Source organism: Erinaceus europaeus, chromosome 3 (genome assembly GCF_950295315.1).
Source record: "Erinaceus europaeus chromosome 3, mEriEur2.1, whole genome shotgun sequence".
Taxonomy (NCBI): domain Eukaryota; kingdom Metazoa; phylum Chordata; class Mammalia; order Eulipotyphla; family Erinaceidae; genus Erinaceus; species Erinaceus europaeus.
Genome location: NC_080164.1, coordinates 137,136,528 through 137,159,657, shown reverse-complemented (window position 1 = coordinate 137,159,657; position 23,130 = coordinate 137,136,528). Strand labels below are relative to the sequence as shown.

At 34.3% G+C, this 23,130-nt stretch overlaps 1 protein-coding gene across 22 annotated transcripts in view; it reads left to right on the top strand.

The window, feature by feature from the left end:
* Positions 1-23,130, top strand: part of ADGRL3 (adhesion G protein-coupled receptor L3) — an 848,379-nt gene that overhangs the window by 597,023 nt on the left and 228,226 nt on the right. For all 22 annotated transcript variants that reach the window (XM_060188015.1, XM_060188014.1, XM_060188010.1 and 19 more), the window contains one exon: positions 14,591-14,671. In XM_060188015.1, coding sequence (XP_060043998.1) covers positions 14,591-14,671 — 81 coding nt within the window. The remainder of the gene's footprint in view (positions 1-14,590; positions 14,672-23,130) is intronic.

Here is a 23,130-nt window from a genome sequence, read left to right as displayed (position 1 = left end):
TGTACCTGGTTTTAGTTACATAGTAGACAGTTATTAAATATTGCTGAAGTGAACAAATGAGTGATAGAGGCTATTAGTAAAAGTTCATTCATGTAGTTTCCTTCTGTTTTGTTTTTGGTAAAGCATTTTACTTGATGTATGTTATTTGAGGATACACAATGGTATAAAATCAGTATTATATTATTTAGTTATTGATTTTATTGGGGGTTATTGGATTACACTAAAATTGTTGACAAAATCTTCTCATAACGGGTGTCTGCGAAACACTCAACCCTTACTTAGTTCCCTTTACACCATCATGCAACAGGACCCCAAAGATTGACCTCAGCAGGGCCTCCCCCTCCTCCATTCCCAAAGTTCATTGTTTTAGTGCAATACACCAAAGTCAGTCCAAGTTTTACTCTGTTCTTGTTTATTTTTTGTGCTCTTGTTTTTTTTTTTAATTCTGCCTATAAGTGAGATAATTTGTGTTCATCCTTCTCTTTTTATCCTATCTTACTTAACATGATTCCTTCAAGCTTCATCCAAGATGAGGTAAAGATGACTCCATTATTTTTTTTAATAGCTGGGTAGTATTCCATTTTGTATGTATTGCATCACTTTTTAGTCACACATCTGTGATTGGGCATCTAGTTGCTTCCAAGTTTGGGCAATTAAAAAATGTTCTGCTATAAACATAAGTGTACATAGATCTTGCTGGCTGGATGTATTTGCTTCCTTTGGATATATCCTCAAGAGAAGAATTACTGGATCATAGTTTACAATTAGAGTGAATTACTCTTGAGCAGATATATAGGCTAGATAATTACACTTCACCATTACCTTTCATATGATATATTATCCTTATAATACCATCAGTTATTTGAATTAATGAGAAGTGCTAAGTTTATCTACATTTCTGTGTGCCACTATACAATGCACTTATAATTGTTGACAGAACAGGACAGTAGCTCTGAGAAGACATAATAGTTGAGGTTGGTGCTACCAAACCTGAGGCCTCACATTCTGTTCCCGGCTCAGCATCTGCTAGAATGCTGCTGCTGTGTCTCCCCAATCTCTAACTCGTGAAATAAACACAATACATATTTTTAAAGAATAACATAACAAAATATTATTCCAGACTAATCCAAATCTCTCATGTCTCAGTTTCATCCTTCAAAAAGTTATGTAATAAAGACTTAAAATTTAAGTTACTGGGATTAGCAAAATAACTCATCTGAGAGTTTTGGCATGTGCGTTAGCTAGGTCTGAGCCCCTGGTTAAATACATGTAAGTACTATGAAATTGAAGGAAACTTTTGGTGCTGTGGTATTTCTTTTTTTCCTTTTCCTCTTCCCCCCGTCTCTAAGAAGTTGACTCAGATCAATGAACCTCTGGTAATGACAAAAAACAAAATAAGACAAACAAACAAAAAACAAATCTAGGCTACTTTTCATTGCTATTTACTATTTAAAAAAAAAACTGATGTTCTTCTTGATGTATCAGCATTGCACAAATATAATAATGAAATAACTCAAAAGGAAGTATTTATTAAAGGATTGTGAAGGTTGTAGAAATTCACATTAGTTGATATTTGATTCTGTTCTGTACACTAGTAATCTTCATTTCACTAGTAATCTCAAAGATAACATGATAAGTTAGTAGCATAGATAATCATGAAAAAATGGCTTAATTCAAATACTACTTTCATAAAAAAGTGCATGTTACGATAATACAGCTTATTCATCTTACTTTGTTGGCCAACAAGAGCTCTGCACTTTCTATATTTTCTAACCATAAAAAAAAAAAAGATAAAGAAGGGATGAGGATGAATAGAACACAGAAAATTTAGGGCACTAAAAAGTACAATCGGCTTTGAACAATAGTAGACTTAGGGGATAGAGCCTTTGACAGTTGAAACCACACTTATAAAGGATAGTTGACTGTTAGTATACCTGATACCTCATCTGTAGATTCAGCCACTGACATTGGGCTTGGTTGAATCTGTGAATGTGGTTTTGGTGGATAGGGAAAAAAAAGTGTAAGTAAATGGATCTGTGCAATTCAAAGCACTGTTGTTCAAGGGCAAACTGTACTCTGCATGATACCATAATAGTAGGTATATGGCATTATATACTTATTCAGACCACAGATTACACAATGATGATGGCTGCCCTGATGTAAATTGTGAACTTTGTATGATTACAATGTACGAATTTAGGTTCATCATTTGTAACAAGTAAGCCCCTCTGGCGGCCAAGGATGGTTGATGATAGGAGACACTATGTGTTCCTGGGTGCAAAGATACATTACGAGCCTCTGTAGCTTTTTTTTAAAAATTGTTTTATGAATTTTAAACTGCCATAAAAATGAAGTCTTAATAATAAAAAGGAAAAGATTAAAAGTGATATAGAGTGATATGGTGGAAAAAGTACATAACTAGGAATTGCATGATTAATATTCCTTGTGTGTCTTTACCCTAAAGTAGTGGTAGACCTTAGCTAAGTCCAGTGGTCATGCAGCCTATTTCTTTTTTGAGCCATTCCATCTCTTGATTTTTAATTTTGTCTGAATATTACTTATTGTAGTGCTATGTTCAAGTAATTTTGTTGTAATCATCAAGTTATTACATTGTCCAATAAAATAACTCTCTTTACTTTTTTTGGTTTGTTTAAGCTAGAGACAGGGTGACAGAGGGAGAGAGTGGAAGATACCATAGCACCACAATTTCTTCAATCAGATTGAAGCATACAATTTTATTATTTCATAGCATATTTTATTTACATACAATTTCATTTGTTTCATAGCAGATTTTAACCTGGATTGCACAACTGGCAAAGCAGCACACCATCCCAATGACCTATTTCCCCAGCCCAGCCTGCTATTTCTCATTGAAACAATGTTTTGTTATCTGTACAGTGATGATTTTTTTTAATGATTTAATTTGGGATATAGTGATTTACATGACAGCTGGCACATTGATACAGTCTCTTACTTCCCAACATTAGGTGTCTACACACAATTCACACCACCATCTCAAGTCCTTCTTCACCATTGTGTGCTGGATACCAATGCCTCCCTTCCTTCTATACCTTCCCCTAGTCTTGACCTCTTTGATGTGCTGAAATACACTCCCCCCAATCCAACCTTAATCCTGCGTTTCCCTTTTCTTACCTTACTTCTTAAGTACCACCTGTAAGTGAGATCATGTGGTTTTCATCCTCTTTCAAGCTTATCTCACTTAACAAGATTTCCTCAAGTTGTAGCCAAGATACAGAAAGTTGAATATTACTCCATTGTATGGAAATGCCATAGCTTTCTTAATCATTCATATGTCACTGGATATCAGGGTTGCATTACATGTTTGAGCTATTACAACAGCACTATCATGAACATAGTTGTACGTGGACCTCTTTGAATAAGCATCTTTGTGTTTTAACATAGATATTTGGGAGAGAAATTGCTGAGCCACTAGAGTGGATTCGTTTCTAGTCTTCTGAGGAAACTTCAGACTGTTTTCCTTAGGCTTTGAACCAATGTATATTCCCACTACTAATACAGAAGTGTTCCTTTTCCCCTGCCTCCTCACACACAACCTTGACAGCAATAATTTCCATACTTTTTGATATAGGTTACCCTCACAGATGTTTGTACTGTATCTTATTGTTGCCTTTATTTGCATGCTTCACCACTTGTGAATCAACACCCCTGCAGGTGGGGATGCAGGGGCTGGAACCCAGATCCTTGAACTGGTCCTTGCGCTTTGCAACATGTGCACTTAACCCCCTTCATATGGCAGTTGACCATCTGAAAATCTTCTTTAGTGAAAATTCTATCCATGTATGCTCCTCATTTTTAATGGAAATTTCTTTTCTTGTTTCTGAATTTTTCATGCCTTTTGGTTATTAGCTCTTTGCCCAGTATATGTCATATCAAGATCTTCTCCCATTCAGTAGTGTCTTACTGTTAAACTGGTAATTCCTTTAGCTGTGCAGAAGCTTTTTTTAAATTTTTTTTATGTAGTCCCATTGATTGACTTTATTTTCCTTGTTGTTGAACTTGATTTTCCAAATATGTTTCCATAGGGTGTTTTTCCCATGTTTTTAACGGATTCTGTCCTAATATCCAAGTCTTTGATTCATCTGCTGCTAACTTTTATGTGTAGTAATATGTGGTGGTCCAGTTTGTTTCATCTGCGCAAAAGTCACGATGTGTTCACAGGGATCTACATTAATTAGAAAGATCAAACCATTAAAGTTTTAGATTAAGATTGACAAAAAGTGGGGCATTATTGTTTTGGTAACATAAAGTAGCTATGTGTAACCACACGTGCTATAAGGGTATAGGATAGCTCTTGAAAAATATATAAGATATTGGGAGATATTACCTGTGAATATACTATAGGTTGGTTAAATGGTGTCATTTTGTCTCAATTGAAATGTACCTTAAACCCCATGTTAGCTAGCTGACCAAATAACTTGTGTGTTTAACAATATTAGTGTATTTTAGAATTAAATAAAAATGAATTAAAAAATCACTAGTTTTCTTGCACTACTGGAACAAATTATGGAAAACCTAAAAACTTAAATAGTAAAATGTTATTCCTTATACTTATCTTCACCACTTGTGAAGTGACTCCCCTGCAGGTGGGGTACCGGGGTTCTCCAACCAGGATCCTTATCCAGGTTCTTGCACATTACACCACCTGAGTTTAACCCACTGTGCTACCGCCCGACTCCCTAGATTTTCTCACTTTGCAGTATTATGATGTATTCTTCTTCCTCACTTGCCAGTTTGTAAGAGCTTGTGAGGTTAGATAGAATAACCTTTCTCTTTCAATCTTGCTTTTTAATTTCTTTATTGGGGGATTACTGGTTTTTATTTGACAGTAAAATACAGTCATTTGTACATGTGTAACATTTCCCACTTTCCCACTTAGCAATTGAACCCCCACCCTCTTTCAGTCTTAATCACATTGCAATCTCCCTTTTCCCTTATCAAATAATATATTTTTATGCGTTGGGATTAGAAATTAGCTATCTTTGGTTCTCCCTGCGAGAATCTGGAAAGAAAACATGACTTGAGTTTATTGTCTAAATTAGAATCCATAATGAATGGAGGCCTAGAAATAGCCTTTCGTATATCCAGTGCTAATTACCAAGTGGAATTATTACTCTTCATTTAATTCTAACATGTCAGTGCTACTGATGAGCTTTAACCCATGTCACCCAGCTTTTGGCTTTCTAGTCGAATTGTCATGTAGCTTCTCACCTTCAACATCAATAGGGTAGGCCTGAATATTAACCACATTCATAGTTTAAATATGTTTTTCATACTTTATTGTATGTAAAACATAAATAAATACAATGATAATAAATAATTGAAAAATAAGTTGAGTGTGTTATTATGTGCTTCTTAACAGTGTGCATGCTGGCAGTGAGTATAAGGAAAGGTCCACTTCAAGTGTGTTTTTTTTCCCCAGATTATGGAAATCACAGTGATTCCAAAACCTCTGTTGAAACAAAAACTTTCAGAAGAAGGTTAATAGACCTACCCTCCTGTTAAGTAATGCCTAAAGGAATGCTCATTGTTTGAGAAACATAATTTTAGAATCCTAATTGTTATGCAGTTTATAGTCTTTCAGTAATTTAATATTTAATTTTAGGTAGCCTAAAAAGAGAAAACTAAAATTTTCTAATATTAAAAATGTATTTTAACATTATATTTGCCTTCTCTCCCCAATCCTATGTGTTATATTTATAAAATGTGCAGGAGTAAGCTATATAATAAGGACATGGTCTCTGGATTAGAAATTTGATTCCTGGGAGTCAGGCGGTAGCACAGTGTGTTAAGCGCACGTGGTGCAAAGCGCAAGGAACCGTGTAAGGATCCGGTTCGAGCCCCAGGTTCCCCACCTGCAGGGGAGTCTCTTCACAGGCTGTGAAGGAGGTCTGCAGGTGTTTATCTTTCTCTCCCCCTCTCTGTCTTCCCCTCCTCTCTCCATTTCTCTCTGTCCTATCCAACAACGACGGCATCAATCACAACAACAATAACTACAACGACAATGAAAAACAAGGGTAACAACAAAAAAAAAGAGAAAAAAAAAAAGAAAGAAATTTGATTCCCATACACACTACTGTGTGACCTTTGAAACCGCATTTAGCCTTATGGAGATGCAGTTACTGCATTTAAAAAATGGAAAAAAAAATTTTTTCCTCATGGTAAGAATAGTACATTCTTAGAAAATAACTACTTATTGATAGGATCTTAAGTTTTCTAAGTGCCTTTATTTTTTTATTTTTGAAGGATTTAAAAATTTAAGAAATTATGGGAAAATAAATTCTGAAGTAGTTTTCTTTCTCTTTCATTTTATTGTAGTGTTTGCTACAATTGTTTTTTGAGACTTCTAGAAATGATTTTTGAAGTTGGTCTTTCACATTGCAACATTTATCGTTAACTGCCAAATGTATTTAGCATGCCTGTGAAAGAAAAACATTTGCATGGTTTTATAAAATAGATTCCCCTGTTTATCTGTGAGTACTTATAATTCATCATAAATATAAAATATTCCTCAATACAGTTCATTTTCAACAACAAGACCAATGGAATAGTGTTGTAGGCTAAATAGTTTCTTTTTCTTTCAGACTTATTGATTTCTTTCTGACATTTGCTTTATTAAATTTTCCGTTTAATTCTTTTTGCATAATTTACTTTCTCAGTTTGTGTATATCATAATGCCATTTGGCTATTTTTTTTTTCCTCCAGGGTTATTGCTGGGCTCGGTGCCTGCACCATGAATCCACCGCTCCTGAGGCCATTTTTCCCCCTTTTTGTTGCCCTAGTTGTTGCAGCCTTGTTGCGGTTATTATTGCCATTGTTGACGTTGCTTTGTTGTTGGATAGGACAGAGAGAAATGGAGAGAGGAGGGGAAGACAGAGAGAGAGGGGGAGAGAAAGATAGACACCTGCAGACCTGCTTCACCGCCCTTGAAGCGACTCCCCTGCAGGTGGGGAACCCGGGGCTCGAACCGGGATTTTTACGCCTGTCCCTGCGCTTTGCGCCAGCGCTTAACCCACTGCGCCACCACCTGACGCCCCATTTGCCTATTTTTAAATGACTCTTATTTTTAAAAGATATTTTAAAGATATTTATAAAAGTATTTTAAAATAACTGCTTATAATTTATTTTGAAGGAACTATAATATTATAATATTACCTATCAAGGTACATATCACACCTCATCTGTAGTTGCGTAATTTGTATGTAGACAAATTGGACAGTGGAGGGAATATATTAGCTCATCAATATGGTACTATTAATGCTGGTCTCCAAAGGTTTCCAAAAGGAATGGTTACTGAAGAAATATTTGATGAATGAATTACACACATATAACATTAAAAAAAAGAAACTTAGCTTTGTTTAAAAGTACTTTTTTATTATCTGTGTGACAAATAGTATCCATTGGGGAAAAGCCTATCAGTGACCTTTGTGCCTCTATCGGTGACTTTGTAGTCTCAGCAAATTAAGCATGTAGTTGTTGCTTTGCTACTTCATATCTTGTTAAATTCACTGAAAGTAAGTATGAGTAAAAAAATGGAAAAGGGGGGGGGGAATTAGAAAGTAAAGATATCAAGTCGGCAACCTGACAATACTTTTCTTTCATGATTACTTTTGATTGGTGTTTACATCTTCACCTGAAAGCCTACTTTATAAATGCCAGATGGTTATAGAGAGCCTGGAATTAGAAGACAAAAACAGCAAGCTGTTGTAGTGTTAGGCATGCCCAATCTTCCATTAAAACAAATAGTACATTAACTTCTGATATTTTTATCAGTAACTGAGGTTAATTTTTTCAGGAGGCTTAGCTACTTTCAGAATATTTGAGAAACTTGGAAAAACTCTATATATTGTTCTTAAACTTAATTCAGTATTATAATCCCTTATTCTCTGTGTAATTATATTATAATATAGCACAATGCAGCAGTGAAATAATTTAGCATCATCCTCAAGGTTTCAAAAGGAAAATGTTAATATTATGTTAAACCATGGAGGAGATATGATGTCTATTATATATTTTAAATTTATATTGGAAATATAGATAAGTGGTTAAAATTAAAGCGAACAAAAAGACATGAAATCTGCAAATCTGCCTGAAACTATAAACTATCAATACTAGCTTGTTTATGGAACTATATAGAAAATTTTAGTTGAAAGGTCATGTAACTTGAGAAGCTAATGGATGATTTGCAGAAGTAAAATGTGTTTTATTTTAAGAAGGAGGTTGTGTTCATTTTCCCAAATACGTAGCACAGAATTATTTTTTTGTATGATCTATAACAGGTGTGGTGGGGTGGGATGGATAGGTGGTTGCTTTGGGCTGTCTTGTGGTCACAAATGCTCTCTGTTTTATGTTGTGTTCTTGCTTTAAATTTATAAGGCTAAACCACCCCCGTGTCAAAGATTGAGAGGTTTTAAGCCTCTTTCTCGTTTCTTCCAGCACTAGAAACAACTTTCACTGTTCTCTGTGCTTAAAGTGTAATGGGCAAAATGGCCCAGTCAGTGCAGTGCTACCTGGAGCTCTGCTTTCACTATTTGCCCCTACTGTGTGTGAACACCCACCTGAGGCTACAGATGTTTCACCTATAGATTATGAGTTCAGTTGGGTCTCTTGTATTTATCTGTTGTTTTGGGGGGAGATATGACCTGATCCTAGTTATTCTATGGCCATGCCTCCTGGAAGTCCAAAAACAAATTGTTATTCATTCATCAGTGGTAGAATTACTGAAATCTATGACTATGTAAAATTGGAGATAATTGTGATAAGATAAAAGCAGCAGATACCAACACATTTTGTTCTTTTACTCTTAATTATTACAATTATATCTGGGTCCTTAGCTATATTCATCTATGTGTTTATGGCTTCCCATATAAGCCAGATATTATTTCTTATCACTCTTGTCTCTTTGAACTCCACAGAGACTGGTTATTCATAGATTAAATGACACATTCTCTGACTACCCCTTATAATAGTAACCTACTTCTTCCACTCCATATTTCTTTTAGTCTGTTCTTATTTGTTTCCACTGCCCTGAATATCTCCCACATACAAAATTATGATTCTATTTTATGTTAATCACTGATTGTTTCCCTCCAAAGGAGAGTGTGAATTATTACTTATTCTGTGTTATTGATGATGCCAAGCACCTAAGGAAGCTTCTATCATGTATTATTCAACTAATGAATTAAAGATTAAAATAATGAACTTAATAATAATAATAATAACAAAGGGGTATTTTTTATCATAGCACTGCTCAGCTCTGGCTTATGGTGGTACAGGGAATTGAACCTGGGTCTTTAGAGCCTCAGGCTTGAGAGTCTCTTTGCATAACCATTATGCTATCTACCCTTGCCCCAAAGATGTATTTTATTATGTGTCAAACATTTATAATTATTTGATATGTATTAGTTTACTTAATCTTCAGAAAATATAAAGTCAGTGCTATTATAATCCTCACTATACATATAAAGACATTGAGAAGTGTAGAATTTAAATACCTGGTGGTTATTCCTAGTAAGTTGCATGTTTCATAGTTAAGTGGTTAAAAACAGCAACACAGGCTGTTCTTTTCCTTGGTCATTCTGATGTTAGACTGAAATGCATTTAATTTTGTAGATATATCCTAATGGAAGGGTATATATTTTGATAAATAAATAGTTCTGAACCTGTTTGTGTCTTAATCTATCCAAATAAAAGTGTTCTACACACCTTCAGAGGTATAAGAGGATGAAGGCAAGTTTTCTTTTAATTTTTATTATCTTTATTTATTTATTGGATAGAGACAGTCAGAAATTAAGAGGGTAGAGGAGATAGAGAGACCCACAACACTGCTTCACCACTTGCAAAGCTTTTCCCCTGCAGGTGGGGACTTGGGTCTCGAACCTGGGTCCTTGTGCACTCTAACATGTGCGCTCAACCAGGTGTGCTACTGCACCAGGCCCGAAGGCACGTTTTTTGTAAACTGACTATAAAGCATCCCCTTGCATTCTGTCCTTTGATGTCATTTTGACAACTATCACCTTGATTTAACTTTTGAAAATCACCGATTTCTTAAGATGTTTGACTCTTCACTCTAAAATTTAAGCTTATGAGATATCTCATCATCTGGGAGGGTACCTGCTTTGCCTGTGCAACCAAGGTTCAAGCCAGTGGTAGACCATGTGTGAGTACTACTTCACTGAGGGAAGCTTTGATGTCACTCATTTCCTGACTGCCTGTTTATCTGAAAAAGTTGATCAGTAATGGTAAAACTCCAACAATGATAAACAAATATAGTATTGAAAGAAAAGGAAGCTTGGTAGTACAGAACATCAAACATTTTTCTGTCTCCAATTTCTATAGTTCTAAAAATGTCTATTTGTGCCTTGATATCTAAATAGACTATTACTAGTAGGAAGGGAGGAAAGACTCTGTGTAACTAGTACTGTCAAATCCTCTCTGTATTTGCATGGAATTCCTCAATGAAATCATATTCAGTAAAAGTTGGAAAATAAATAAAAAATGAGAGAATAGTGACTGTTCCAAAATACATAATGATATCTGGGATTTTTGGTATAGCATTGGGTTCTATCGAATAGCACATTTGAAGTGTATACATCTTTAACATACCTCACACTGAATAGTCTACATTTCCACTTCAGAACATGAAGCTTTTTAAATTTAATTAATCAATTTTTTAATCTATTTTCTTCTTCATCTCTCTCAGTGTGTATGAACTCTCTGATTCTGGATTTTTCCTGAGTCTTTCAAGATACACTTTATTTGCCTGCTTTTCACTTCTCTAAGATTTTTTAAACTGATAATATTTTCTGACTGGACATTATTCTCCATAAAGCCCAAGAGATAGATATATAGAAGTTGTTTTTTGTGTAACTGGAATTTATTATTATTATTAGTTCTAATAATGTAAAGCATTTATCAGTGTGGAATGTTGATAGTTATCAAGGTTTTGTTATTGTTGTTGTTTCTTTAGCTATGAACAAGGTTCTGGTGTTCTGATATGCTCTCTCTCATCAAGAATGATTGCCTTCCTTCGTCAACTACAGGCTCAAATAGTTTGCATTATGTTTTAAGGAGATAAAAGTGAGAATACCACTGATATAGAATTAAAACAAATCTTTTAAAGAATATAATTAATGCAGTCAACAGAAGCTTTCATTCTTTCTAGTTTTTGTTTTTATCTCTGTTTATCAAAAATCTCAGTCACCAAACTGAAATCTGTTGCTGCTTTTTCTGAGTTTAGTGTTACAGTCACTTCCTAGCACTGTGACTTTGCCTGCCACAACTCATCCTGCAGTTAGCTGTATTTGTCACTGAAGAAAGAATGAAAATTGTGGCAAGTTCAAGGACTTGCCTTTTGATAATCCTTATCCCATATAACTGAAGCTGATATTTCCAAACCACATAGGGATCAGAACATCATGATCTCATACTTCCTAAAGTGTCAGTGTTGAACATGATTGATCTTATATGACTACTCCCAGAACTGAGACTAATGTCATATCTATTTTAGTTTTTATGCAGTGCCAGGAAAGGAACTGAGTCATGCACACGCATGCATGCACACATGATTCACTGAGCATCTTCCATTTTTATTTTTTTCGTTTTTAAACATTTCTGTTTGGATAGAGAAAAGAGAGTTTCTTCAACAAATGGTGTTTGAAACATTAGGTTGAAACATTCAGAAGAATGAAACAGTTGAACCAGTACCTTTCACCAAATACAGAGGTGAATTCCATGGATCAAGGACTTGGATGTTAGACCAGAAACTATCAGATACTTAGAGGAAAATATTGGCAGGACTCTTTTCCATCTAAATTTCAAAGACATCTTCAATGATACAAACCCAATTACAAAGAAGAATAAAACAAAATTAAACCAATGGGACTACATCAAATTAAAAAGCTTCTCCATAGCAAAAGAAACCACCACCCAAACAAAGAAACCTCCCACAGAATGAGAGATTTTTACATGCCATAAAATGCTCCAAGTCATTTATTATCAAAATGCAAATAAAGACAATGAGATACCACTTCACTCCTGTGAGAATTTCATACATCAGGAAAGGTAGCAGCAACAAAAGTTGAAGAGGTTGTGGGGGCAAAGGAACCCTCCTGTACTGCTAGTGGGAATGTCAACTGGTCCAACTCCTGTAGAGAATAGTCTGGAGCATTCTCAGAAGGCTAGAAGTGTACCTACCCCATGACCCCACAATTCCTCTCCTGGGAATAATATACTAAGAAACTAAACATACCCATCCAAAGAGATTTGTGTATACCTATGTTCATAGCAGCATAATTTGTAATATGTATTTGTAATTTGTAGTAGCTAAAACCTGGAAGCAACCCAGGTGTCCAACAACAGATGAGTGTTTGAGTAAGTTGTGTTATATATGCACAATGGAATATTACTTAGATATTAAAAATGGTGAATTCACCTTCTTTGACCCATTTTGAATGGAGCTAGAAGGAATTATGCTAAATGAGATAAGCCAGAAAGAGAAGGATGAATATGGGATAATCCCATTCATACTCTGAAGTTGAAAAATGAGAACAGAAGAAGAAACAAAAAGCAGAACTTGGACTGGAGTTGGAGTATTGCACCAAAGTAAAAGACTCTAGGATGGGGAAGGAGGGTTCAGGTCCTGGAACCTGATGGCAGAGAAGGACGTAGAGGGGGCTAGATTGCTATGTGGCAAACTGAGAAATGTTACACACGTAGAAACTATTTTATTTTACTGTCAACTGTAAACCATTAATCCCCGACCCTGAAAAAAAGAAGAAAAGAGAAGAACCTCAAAAATCTATGCTCAGGTTTAGTAACAGATAGAATTTCTTTAAAATAAAATTAAAATCTTTATGAATTTAGATGATAGTACAAGATTTATAGTAAAAATGTCTCTGGCCATACTATTTCCTAATTATATGCACTTAAATCAGTTGCTTAATCTCATTTGCCTATTTGACTTTTAATATGTATATAATTTAGCATGAGGTACACCTTTTATCCCCAGAGTGATGCTATTAAATAAAAGGAAATGATGCACATATGAGTGCTTATTATATGTGGTGGAATCTGTGTTCTTTTATTAGACATGAAACTAATGTTTTCTATATGCTGAGGTTATTTCTACCCAGTGCAATGGGAAAGATTCTTATATTCTTTTACATAATAATGCTCCAAACCAGCTTATTTGTAATGGCACAGTAACTTACAAATGAAAATGTTTTTTTGTAACCAAGTAGATAGGCAACATCAGGTGTTTTTATAATTGAGATAATCTAAAGTTTTTAATAAACTATATTAAAACATGAACTGCTTACAGTGCACAATCACTGTATTCTTCCAATTATAATAGTGCTTTTAGTATTCCATTGAAACATGACCAGCGAGTACACAATATTCTTAGTTACCATTTGGAGGGCCTTTGTATATTATAGTTTCTCCACTGTGTCTGCTGTTAGCTAAAAAAAAAATGCTGGGAGCAACAGCAGCTTTTATCAACAGGGAGCCATATTAATTATTTGAAATGTGCCTCATAAGAGGAATCAGCAGAGTTTATTACAAGTCGAATATTACTTGAAACGGGAAGGTTACTCTAACTGTTATCATAATCTATGTGTCATTAACTTTTCTTGTTTAGGAGAAGAGATTAACAACCCTGTAAATTGCTACAGTAAGTGTTTAAAATATTACAGTCTATTCCCATTGTAGAAAGAAAGTGGTTGGTCCTCCACTTCTATCTAAACCTTCTTTATGTAGAGTAGTTTTAGAAATTAAACTAATTTTGTAAATGTTTTCTTGCTTCAAACTTCTCTATTTACTGGTTGATTAGTACACAAACTATAGCTACTTTAAGCATGAAAAGATTTTTTGAGTGTTTAGACTAGCAAAAATTAAAGTGAATCTTGTTATTTAAATCAACTGTAACACGTGAAATAAAGCAGAAAGTATATTAATTGTACATGATTGAACTGATAATGTGCAGCACAAATGATAGAGAACTAACCCATTACCTGGTTTTTATATTTTGGTTGTTTTTCATAGAATACAATAGGCATGTAAGGCTTGTTTTTCGCTCAATAGTAGATTTAAATTTTAAAGATAAAGTAGAAATTAATTAGGGTCTTAAATTTATCCAAATCAATATAATTTAGATTGGTATAAAACTCTTCATACCATTTATTGTTGATCCAAATGACATACATGCAGAAATCAAAAGTAACTGTTTAGAAACACTTTAAAGCAAATGTACAAAGTACTTAATTTCTTCTTAAAATAGTAACCAAAATGTGGATTTGACTATTTTGTATATATGAAGTCACTTTTATTATATTTCTAAAAGCATCACTACACAATAAATCTGAAGTTTAACAAAGCAGATAATTGAAGTACTGGTTTAATTGATTGCTATTTTGTTTTATGTGTAGGTAGATCTGTATACCCGAAGCTATGGTTTCTGGAGAGAAACGCTATTACATCATTACATCGTAAAAACAAAAAGAAAAAATATGTAGCTATGATGTCCTCTTAACATTTCTTTTTGGTTCCACAGGGCAGGCACACCATGGACAGGTGTCATACATCTCTCCACCAATTCACCTTGACTCTGAGCTAGAAAGACCTCCTGCTAGAGGTGAGTTTTCTTTGAAACTGAAAGAAACTATTCATTCATTGAGTAAAACTATTAGTTAATTAAAAGATGCTTGTAAATGTGTATTTTGTAATCCAGTGCTTATTTAAAAAGCAATGGTGAGTGGCAATGGATTTGATATCAGAAAGAGCAAGTATTAATTGATAAACTAAAATGTGAAATACTGGTCTGAGAAATATTTGTAAATCAAAATAAGAGATGAGGATCCCCAGGGATATGACTAGTATAAGGCTAGTGTAAGCCAACCAAGATATAGCGATTACCTGGTTGCTTTTTTTTTAATGGACACTTTCTTTTATTGTCTAATTTTTACATTAAGATAATTTAAGTCAAAGTGATAGAATTATTTATTTTAAAATTAATATTAGTATGTTTATCATTTTTAAAATAATCATTTTAAGGATTAATATAATTTACTTTTTAAAACATAAATTGAAAATATGTGTTCAAAATGCATAACATCTGTTTAATGTTTTTTAAATATCTAGTCATGAAATAAAGGGTCAGGGGTAATGTTTATTATCGCATAATAAATTCAGAACTTATCTTTCTACTTTTAAAGAGATGTTTATAAATGCTTCTTGAAATGTTTTATAGTGTTCAAGACTGATAAAATATCGACCTATATTTTAATTTTAATTAACCAAATATCCTAAGGCTATTTTTTGGTTTTAAATAATGCAGTATATCTTCATTAACCTTTAACAGTACAAATAGTACAATCCATTGGGTATTGTTTTTATAGGATTCTTTTCACATATATGTTTTCTCTCATGTCTTCTTTTCTCTCCAGTTAGTTTCTGCCTATGTGTCAAAGCTTTGCTGTATCATCAGTTTTCCTTTTCTTTTTTTTAAAAAATATTTATTTATTTATTCCCTTTTGTTGCCCTTGTTGTTATTGTTGTAGTTATTCTTGTTGTTGTTGTTGGATAGAACAGAGAGAAATGGAGAGAGGAGGGGAAGACAGAGAAGGGGAGAGAAAGATGCCTGCAGACCTGCTTCACCACTTGTGAAGTGACTCCCCTGTAGGTGGGGAGCCTATTAACGTGTGTGTGTGTGTGTGTGTGTGATATTTTTATAGAAATTGGAATGAGAAAGTTCTAGAGAGGAAGACTCAGTAATGATTCCATACCACATGCAAAGGATTCCTTTTGTCCTTTAAAAATGAGTCTTTTTTTTTTTAATTACTTTTAAGGACCTGAAAGATAACTCATTAGATATGGTATGTGTCTTACCATGTACATGACCCAAATTTAAACCCTAGCCCTACATGGAGATTCCATAACACCAGAGGAAGCTCTGGGGCTCTCATATCTTTTCCATTCCCTTTTCTGTCTCTCCATATGAATGGGAAAACTCTACCTGGGAACAATGAAATTGGGCAGACATATGATAGTCTCCTCATGTTCCTTTTTTCTATTTTCTACTATAATATGACACATATTAAGAATGTGAAAAATAGGAGGCCGGGTGGTGGTGCACTTGGTTGAGTGCACATGTTACAATGTGCAAGGACCGGGTTTGAGCCCCTGGTCCCCACCTGCAGGGGGAAAACTTTGTGAATGGTGACGCAGGGCTGTTTCTCTGCCTCTCTATCACCCTCTTCCCTCTTTTCTAGCTGTCTCTATCCAGTAAATAAATAAAGACTTAAAAATAAAAGTTTAAAAAGAAAGAATGTGAAAAATATATGTAGATATTTCCCTTCTTCCATTTATATATGACTCCATATTTGCACTAGTTTCTGCTAATTTACTTGTGTGTTAAAGAAGTATTGCTTTAGATATTAAGTTCTTATGTGTCTTGCAGATTGTGTTTTTATCAGTAAATCATACTTTGCAGTGCTGTGCTTTCTTCCCTTCCCTCTCTCATTCTTTCTCTCTATATCCATAAAAATAACCTACAGTAAAATATTGTAATTTACATTTCAAAGTAGTCACAGTATATAAACTCATTGACACCCTTTGATATGTAAATCTGAGAGGTTCTGTTTTTTTTTAATCTCATGTGGTTATACATGATACTTGGTTGCATAATTTATGCTTGTGATGACTTTGTATGTATTCTTCAATTTGCTGATTTTATTACAGAATGAGGGTATAAATTCCGGTAGTTTACTAGTGCATTAATGTCACAATACATTACAAGATAATTACCCAAGGCTGCCACTATAGATAGAAAAATAGTCATAGCTCACAATATAAACTACTTAATAAAAATAAGATCTTCAACCAGCATTCAGCATTATAGTAATTTTTCTCACCATATGTCTCATTCATCAGAACTTTATTAAAAAATAGCTTCATCTAGAAACACTATTAGTTTTAAAGCTTTCATTATTAAAACAAATTTGCTATAATTTCAGTTTATTTGATGGGACTGATTATGTATGGCTAGATAAATTAGTTCTACATGCTTTTAAACACATTTTCTAAAGGAGGCTGGGTGGAGATACACCTAGTTGAACACACACATTAACATGCTCAATGACCCAGGTTCAAACTCCTGACCCCATCCTAAAGAAAGGAAGTTTTATGAGTGGTGAAAGCAGTGCTGCAAATTTCTCACTTTCTCTCTTCTAATTCCCTCTCAGTTTCTCTGTCTCTATCAAAGATAAATAACAATTTTTAAAAATAAAGCACACTTCCAAATTTTACATATTATAATTGGAGGAGAAAACTTATTTTGGTCATCTTCTGGCATATTTACAAATAAGATCATTGGATTTATTTATTATTTTTTATTTTATTGGGGGAATTAGTGGATTATAGTTAAGTTGTTGACACATGGGTAAAATTTTTTCTAGTTGGGCACAATAAGGGTAAGCTGTTACAAAGGTCAGGAGCCCTTACCAATTATCCTTTCTTTCTAAGATTTGTTTTTCTGCTGAACTACTCACAAGCAAAATTCCCTACCCTAGAATCTTATCTATAGTACAGGAAGCATTACTAAATGAAGATGGTTGAGTGAATCTTTGTGTAGGAAACAGAAAACCAAATCATAGATAGGAACAGGTGTATATTACTTGAGATTCATATATACAGATTGGAGCATATTATTCAATTGAAACTTTTCAGTTTGGTTTGGTTTAGTTGTATTGCTTTCTTACACGATTTGGTGGCTGCCTAGTCAGTATAAAAGCCAAACATTAAAATTCTTCACAGTATTACTAACTGAAATTAGATTAGTTGCTGTCACAAACCGAGGAAAAAGCATTAGCTTTTGAAAAATAGTTCTCTACTAATATCACTAAGAATGATATTTTCAATGTTCTACTATAAAAAATAAGGTTGACTGTTACTAGAAACACTAAACCACTAGTAATAAAGCTGATAGAAATAGTGTTGGATTTGTTTTACACAATCTCATTTTAGGCAAGGCTTTATAATTTATCAGGAGTTTGGTATTAAATAATGATTTGTGCATTTGCTAGTTGTTGATAATTATAATTAACACTCTAGAAAAAGTTTAAGATGCTGGCACATTAGAAAAATTACATGGTTTTCTTTTTTTTCCTATAATAAACTGAGTAATATAAACTTGGTTCAATTGGCACATAATCAATGAACTAGAATAATGTTAGACATTAGGTTTAATGTGCAAATTGTGTTATGTTCAACAAATTCAATACTGAAAATATTTAAGTAGAAAAATAAGCAGATGGTGCTCTTTGATGCATCTATATTAAACATAGGTTACTTAGTATCACAAAGTAGAGACATTAATACATTATGTGGTCTGGTGAAATACAAAGTCATAAATATATTTTAAATTGATTAAGTAAAATAGGAATAAAACATTTGGCATTTTGATTGAGGATTTTGAGTGCTGTTTTCTAACATTCTGTCATATTGCATTTTTTTTTCTTTCTTATCCAGAGCACTGCTCAGCTCTGGCTGCAGGGGATTGAACCTGGAATTTTGGGACCTCAGAAATGAGAGCCTCTTTGCATAACCATTATGCTCTGTCTCGGGAGTAAGGATCCTAGTTCGAGCCCCCAGTTCCCCACCTGCAGGGGGGTCAATTCACAGGCGGTGAAGCAGGTCTGCAGGTGTCTATCTTTCTTTCCCCATATCTGTCTTCCCTTCCTCTCTCAATTTCTCTCTGTCCTACCCAACAACAATTACAGCAATAACAACAATAATAGTAACAACAAGAACAACAACGATGAAAAACAAGGATAACAAAAGGGAAAAAATAGCCTACAGGAGCAATGGATTTGTAGTGCAGGCTTTGAGCCCCAGCAATAACCCTGGAGGCCAAAAGAAATTTTAAAAAAAGATATAATTGCCTAGCTTTATCCACCTATAACCTGAGAAAATAAAAATGATACTTATATATAGATAGTACTTAGACCATGTCAGATAAAAAAAATCTTTTCGTAGACATGTAAATACCCAACACTTTTTGATAAAAAATCTATAACAGAAGCAGTTACTTAATATTAGTAGTCAACACTATTCCCATTTGTTATATAACCACAATGTTTTCCCTATGGTTGCTTAAAAATCAACTATCCTAAATCAAAGTATTTCTTAACATATATCAATATAATAGTATACAAACGGGGGCTGGGTGGTGGCACACCTGGTTGAGTGCAAGTACCACAATTCCCAAGGACCTGGTCGTCAAGGTCCCAGTCCCCACCTGAAGGGGGAAAGCTTTGTGAGTGGTAAAGCAGGGCTGAGTGAGTTGTGTCTCTCACTCTCTGTCACCCCCTTCCCTCTTGATTTCTGGCTGTTTTTATCAAATTAATAAAGATAATATAATAATATACAAACAATTTAATTTAACAGCAATATTTTATTGCTTTGATCTAAAGTCAGTATAATTACATATGGTAAGACAAAGAAAATAAGTCCTCAACAGGATTTCCAGTTATTTTCTTCAAATTCTGTTGATTTAATTATGACATTCTTGATTTTACATTCAAAATAAATCACTTTCCTTTTGAATAAAATTTAAAATAGCAGACATTCATCAAACAGCAGAGTTATATATCAGTTTTCCTGTTTTCTCCTCTATGATTAACTTCCACTTAGTATTCAACAAGCATTCTCTGTTACAATTGCATCTTGTATATAGGTTGGATTCAAAAGTTAATGGGTAAGCCTACACCCCCCCCCCAAAAAAAAAAGCAAAAGACAAAGCTGCCTGAAAAAATACTGCAAGTGCCATAGTAATGTATGATGTATGTTTTCAGTTTCAGAAAATGTTAATATAAAATATCCTCAGATTTTGGATCAATGTAGAGGAACAATTAATGAAAAATGTGGAGAAACCAAGACTGAGTTCAGCAAAGGTCCCAGAACTATCGATAACTCTGGACCATCTTTATTGAGCTAATTGTCAAGTGATATCTCTCCTGCAACTTTTTGCAAATGGTAGAGAATGGAATTGAAATCCAATTAAATTTGGAGTCCAACTAAAGTGAATACCTACTTTGTGTTATATACTCTTTAGTGGATTAATAGCAATTAATAGTAATTAATAGTAATGTATAAGAGAGGAAAAGTTTTAACACTGTGTGTTACCTTTTGATGAAGGAAGCAAACAAAGTATCAATTGTAGATGAAACCAAAATTTATAACTGGGTTATGATTAGCAGTATAAAGGAGATATTTATGATGGGTGGTCTAGAAAAGTCACTCTAGGGAGTTGGCCTATAAAGCTGATTTGAAAAGGAAAGTGAGTTGAGGGGTAGTACACTGAAAGGCCCTGAAATAAGTAAGTCATTGAATTAATTCATCTATTCACTAAAATACTATGTGACAGGTATTGATTGGAACAAACAGTTCATAGATTGTCCAAGACTTTTTTTCTCATGAATATATGTACTAGAAAATTCTAGAAAAAAAATTCTAAATAGAGAAAAAAATTAAAAGAATAAATGAGTGACCATTTCTGGAACATAATGAAAAGGGAGAATATAGTAATAAGAAGGGTATTTAGGCAGGGATTATGATACAGTGTCTTGTCAAAGGAAAACCAGAGCTGAGCAGTACATAGTAAAATCTCTTTTTTTTATAACTGTTACAGTGGGTGGGGGGAGGAGCTCAAATATAATTTATTTCTACTACTAATAAACCTTGGATAAGTGAGAATTTATATTCAGGGAGCAGGGTGTAGGCCATTGAATGGAAAATTACTAAGAAGAAATATCAGGGATGATGAGGATTGAAGTTAAAATTAATCCAAGTAGATTCTTGATGATGACAGATTAGGGTGACCAGATATTACCAGAAGGATGGCAGAGGATTAGAACTCCAGCAAATACAGGGAGGCTGTCAGATATGGAGTTTGGGGGAGTCTAGTTAAGTTGGTGTAATAGAGTTTTTCCTAAAATTGGAAATTACAGGGAAGTTTGCAAATGAGCTGAGGAAAAGGTCCAAAAGTAAAGTTTGATCAGGCAAAATAAATAAATAAATAAATAAATAAAATAAACTTCATCTATGTAGTCAGAGTTTTATTTTAAGAAATGTGAGAATCCCTGAAGGGTTTTAATCTGATTTCGATGTTTAACAGATGACTTGACTCCAAGATAGAGTATAGTTTTGAAGAGATAATCTCAATCATATTGGTGTATCTTTTTCCTTAATATTCCCTTTACTGTATTCCCTCTTGCCACTACAGTTCTCTGAAGATTCTCCTTAATTCTAACCCCTCTGTTTTCCACATGACTGGTGTCAGGATAGCATGTACTTACATTTTCTGCTGTTCCAGGTGCAGCAGTGGAACTTGGAAGCTGGTAAATTCAAATTGCTGAGAGACTAACATTGAGCACTTTTATAACCAGGACCTGGAGAAGTGTGAACTTGTTTTTTAAACAAATAGCCTGTGGTTATAGTCCCTACAAGGAAGACTATTAACTAATAAATAACCAATGAAAATACAGTTGCTGAGCCCAAAGGATCAGCTTCTTTTACTAGGCACACTGAATTTACTTCTTAAAGCCAGACTAGGTTGAAAGGTCTCTTGGAAGGCTGGTGATATATTAGTCAAGTTAGTTTGTATTGCCTCTAAAACTTAACAGGGGTTCAATGTCTGTTGTTGGTATGATATGAACTGGAAAGTCAGGAACCAGCAAAAGGAGTTGTAATTAAGATTGTAACACATCTTTTTTTTTTTTTTTTTTTTTTTTTTTTGCCTCCAGCATTATCACGGGCTGGGTTGCCTGCACTACAAATCCACTGTTCCTGGAGGGCATTTTTCCCATTTTGTTGCCCTTGTTGTTATTATTGCTGTTGGGTAGGACAAAGAGAAATAGAGAGAGGAGAGGATGACAGAGAGGAGGAGAGAAAGATAAGACACCTGCAGATCTGCTTCACTGACCATGAAGCAACCCCCCTGCAGGTGAGGAGCCAGGGGCTCAAATCAGGATCCTTAAGCTAGTCCTTGCAGTTCGAGCTATGTGTGCTTAACCTGCTATGCTATTGCCAGCCCCCCTTATATACTTAATGTAAGAGTTTTATGTAACTTTCAGAATTTTAGAAGCCACAGAATTCATAGGAGACATTAATACAAATATTTTATACAAAAATAGTGACTGCTTGCTTAGGTTGGATTGAGAATAAAGAAAATTAGTAGGTTATTTTATGGAGGAATCCTGAATACAAGCTAAGAGATAGTAGCATTTGGAATAAAGAAGGAAAGAGTCATTCGTAGACACTGTGGTTCGTTAGATATGTTGAGACATAAAAAGAGAATTCCTTGATTTTTTTTTTAAGTCTGAGAGAGACAGACAGAAAGACAGAGACAGAGAACAGGACATAGCTCATCTCTCACACATGTGCAGCTAGGGATGGAACCTGGAACCTCATCCCTGTAAATGTGTGCCCTACCACTTGGCTATCTCCCCAAGTCAACCAGTTTGGACAATATTGGGTGAATATTAATACTGTTCTGGAAGACATGAGCAATCCTATGCAAACTAAATATCACCACTGTTAATTCTTTGAAGACAAACATAGCATTAAGTATTAAATAAATGTGTTTCCTTGCAATGTGTGGGAGATATCAGAGGGGGAAAAAAAAAACCTGGCATGTTTGAAACCTTTAACCTTGTACAAGTAATTGAATTGGCCCTTTGGTCAGCAGGTGTTAGTTATCTTAAGATGTAATTTATTTAGAAAAGTATGACTAGTGAATTTATGTGATACTGATTCTGATATAGTTCTTTCCTGGAACTTGAAAAGCATACCTGCCACACTTAATTTAGGTTTTAATGAATGAATAAATGAAGCCAAGGCTACAGAGTGAAAACCAGCTCTGATCACCAAATGGTCCATGCCTTTCCTTTGTTTCACTATTTTGAGCAATTGTACTTGTTCACTTCAAATGCACATGTTTATTTGAGAGTGACACCTCAGGGCATACTTGTTTATTAGATAAAACCAGTTTTGAAGATCAGAATAAAGGCCTTCAGGCTGAGTGATATAAATCCA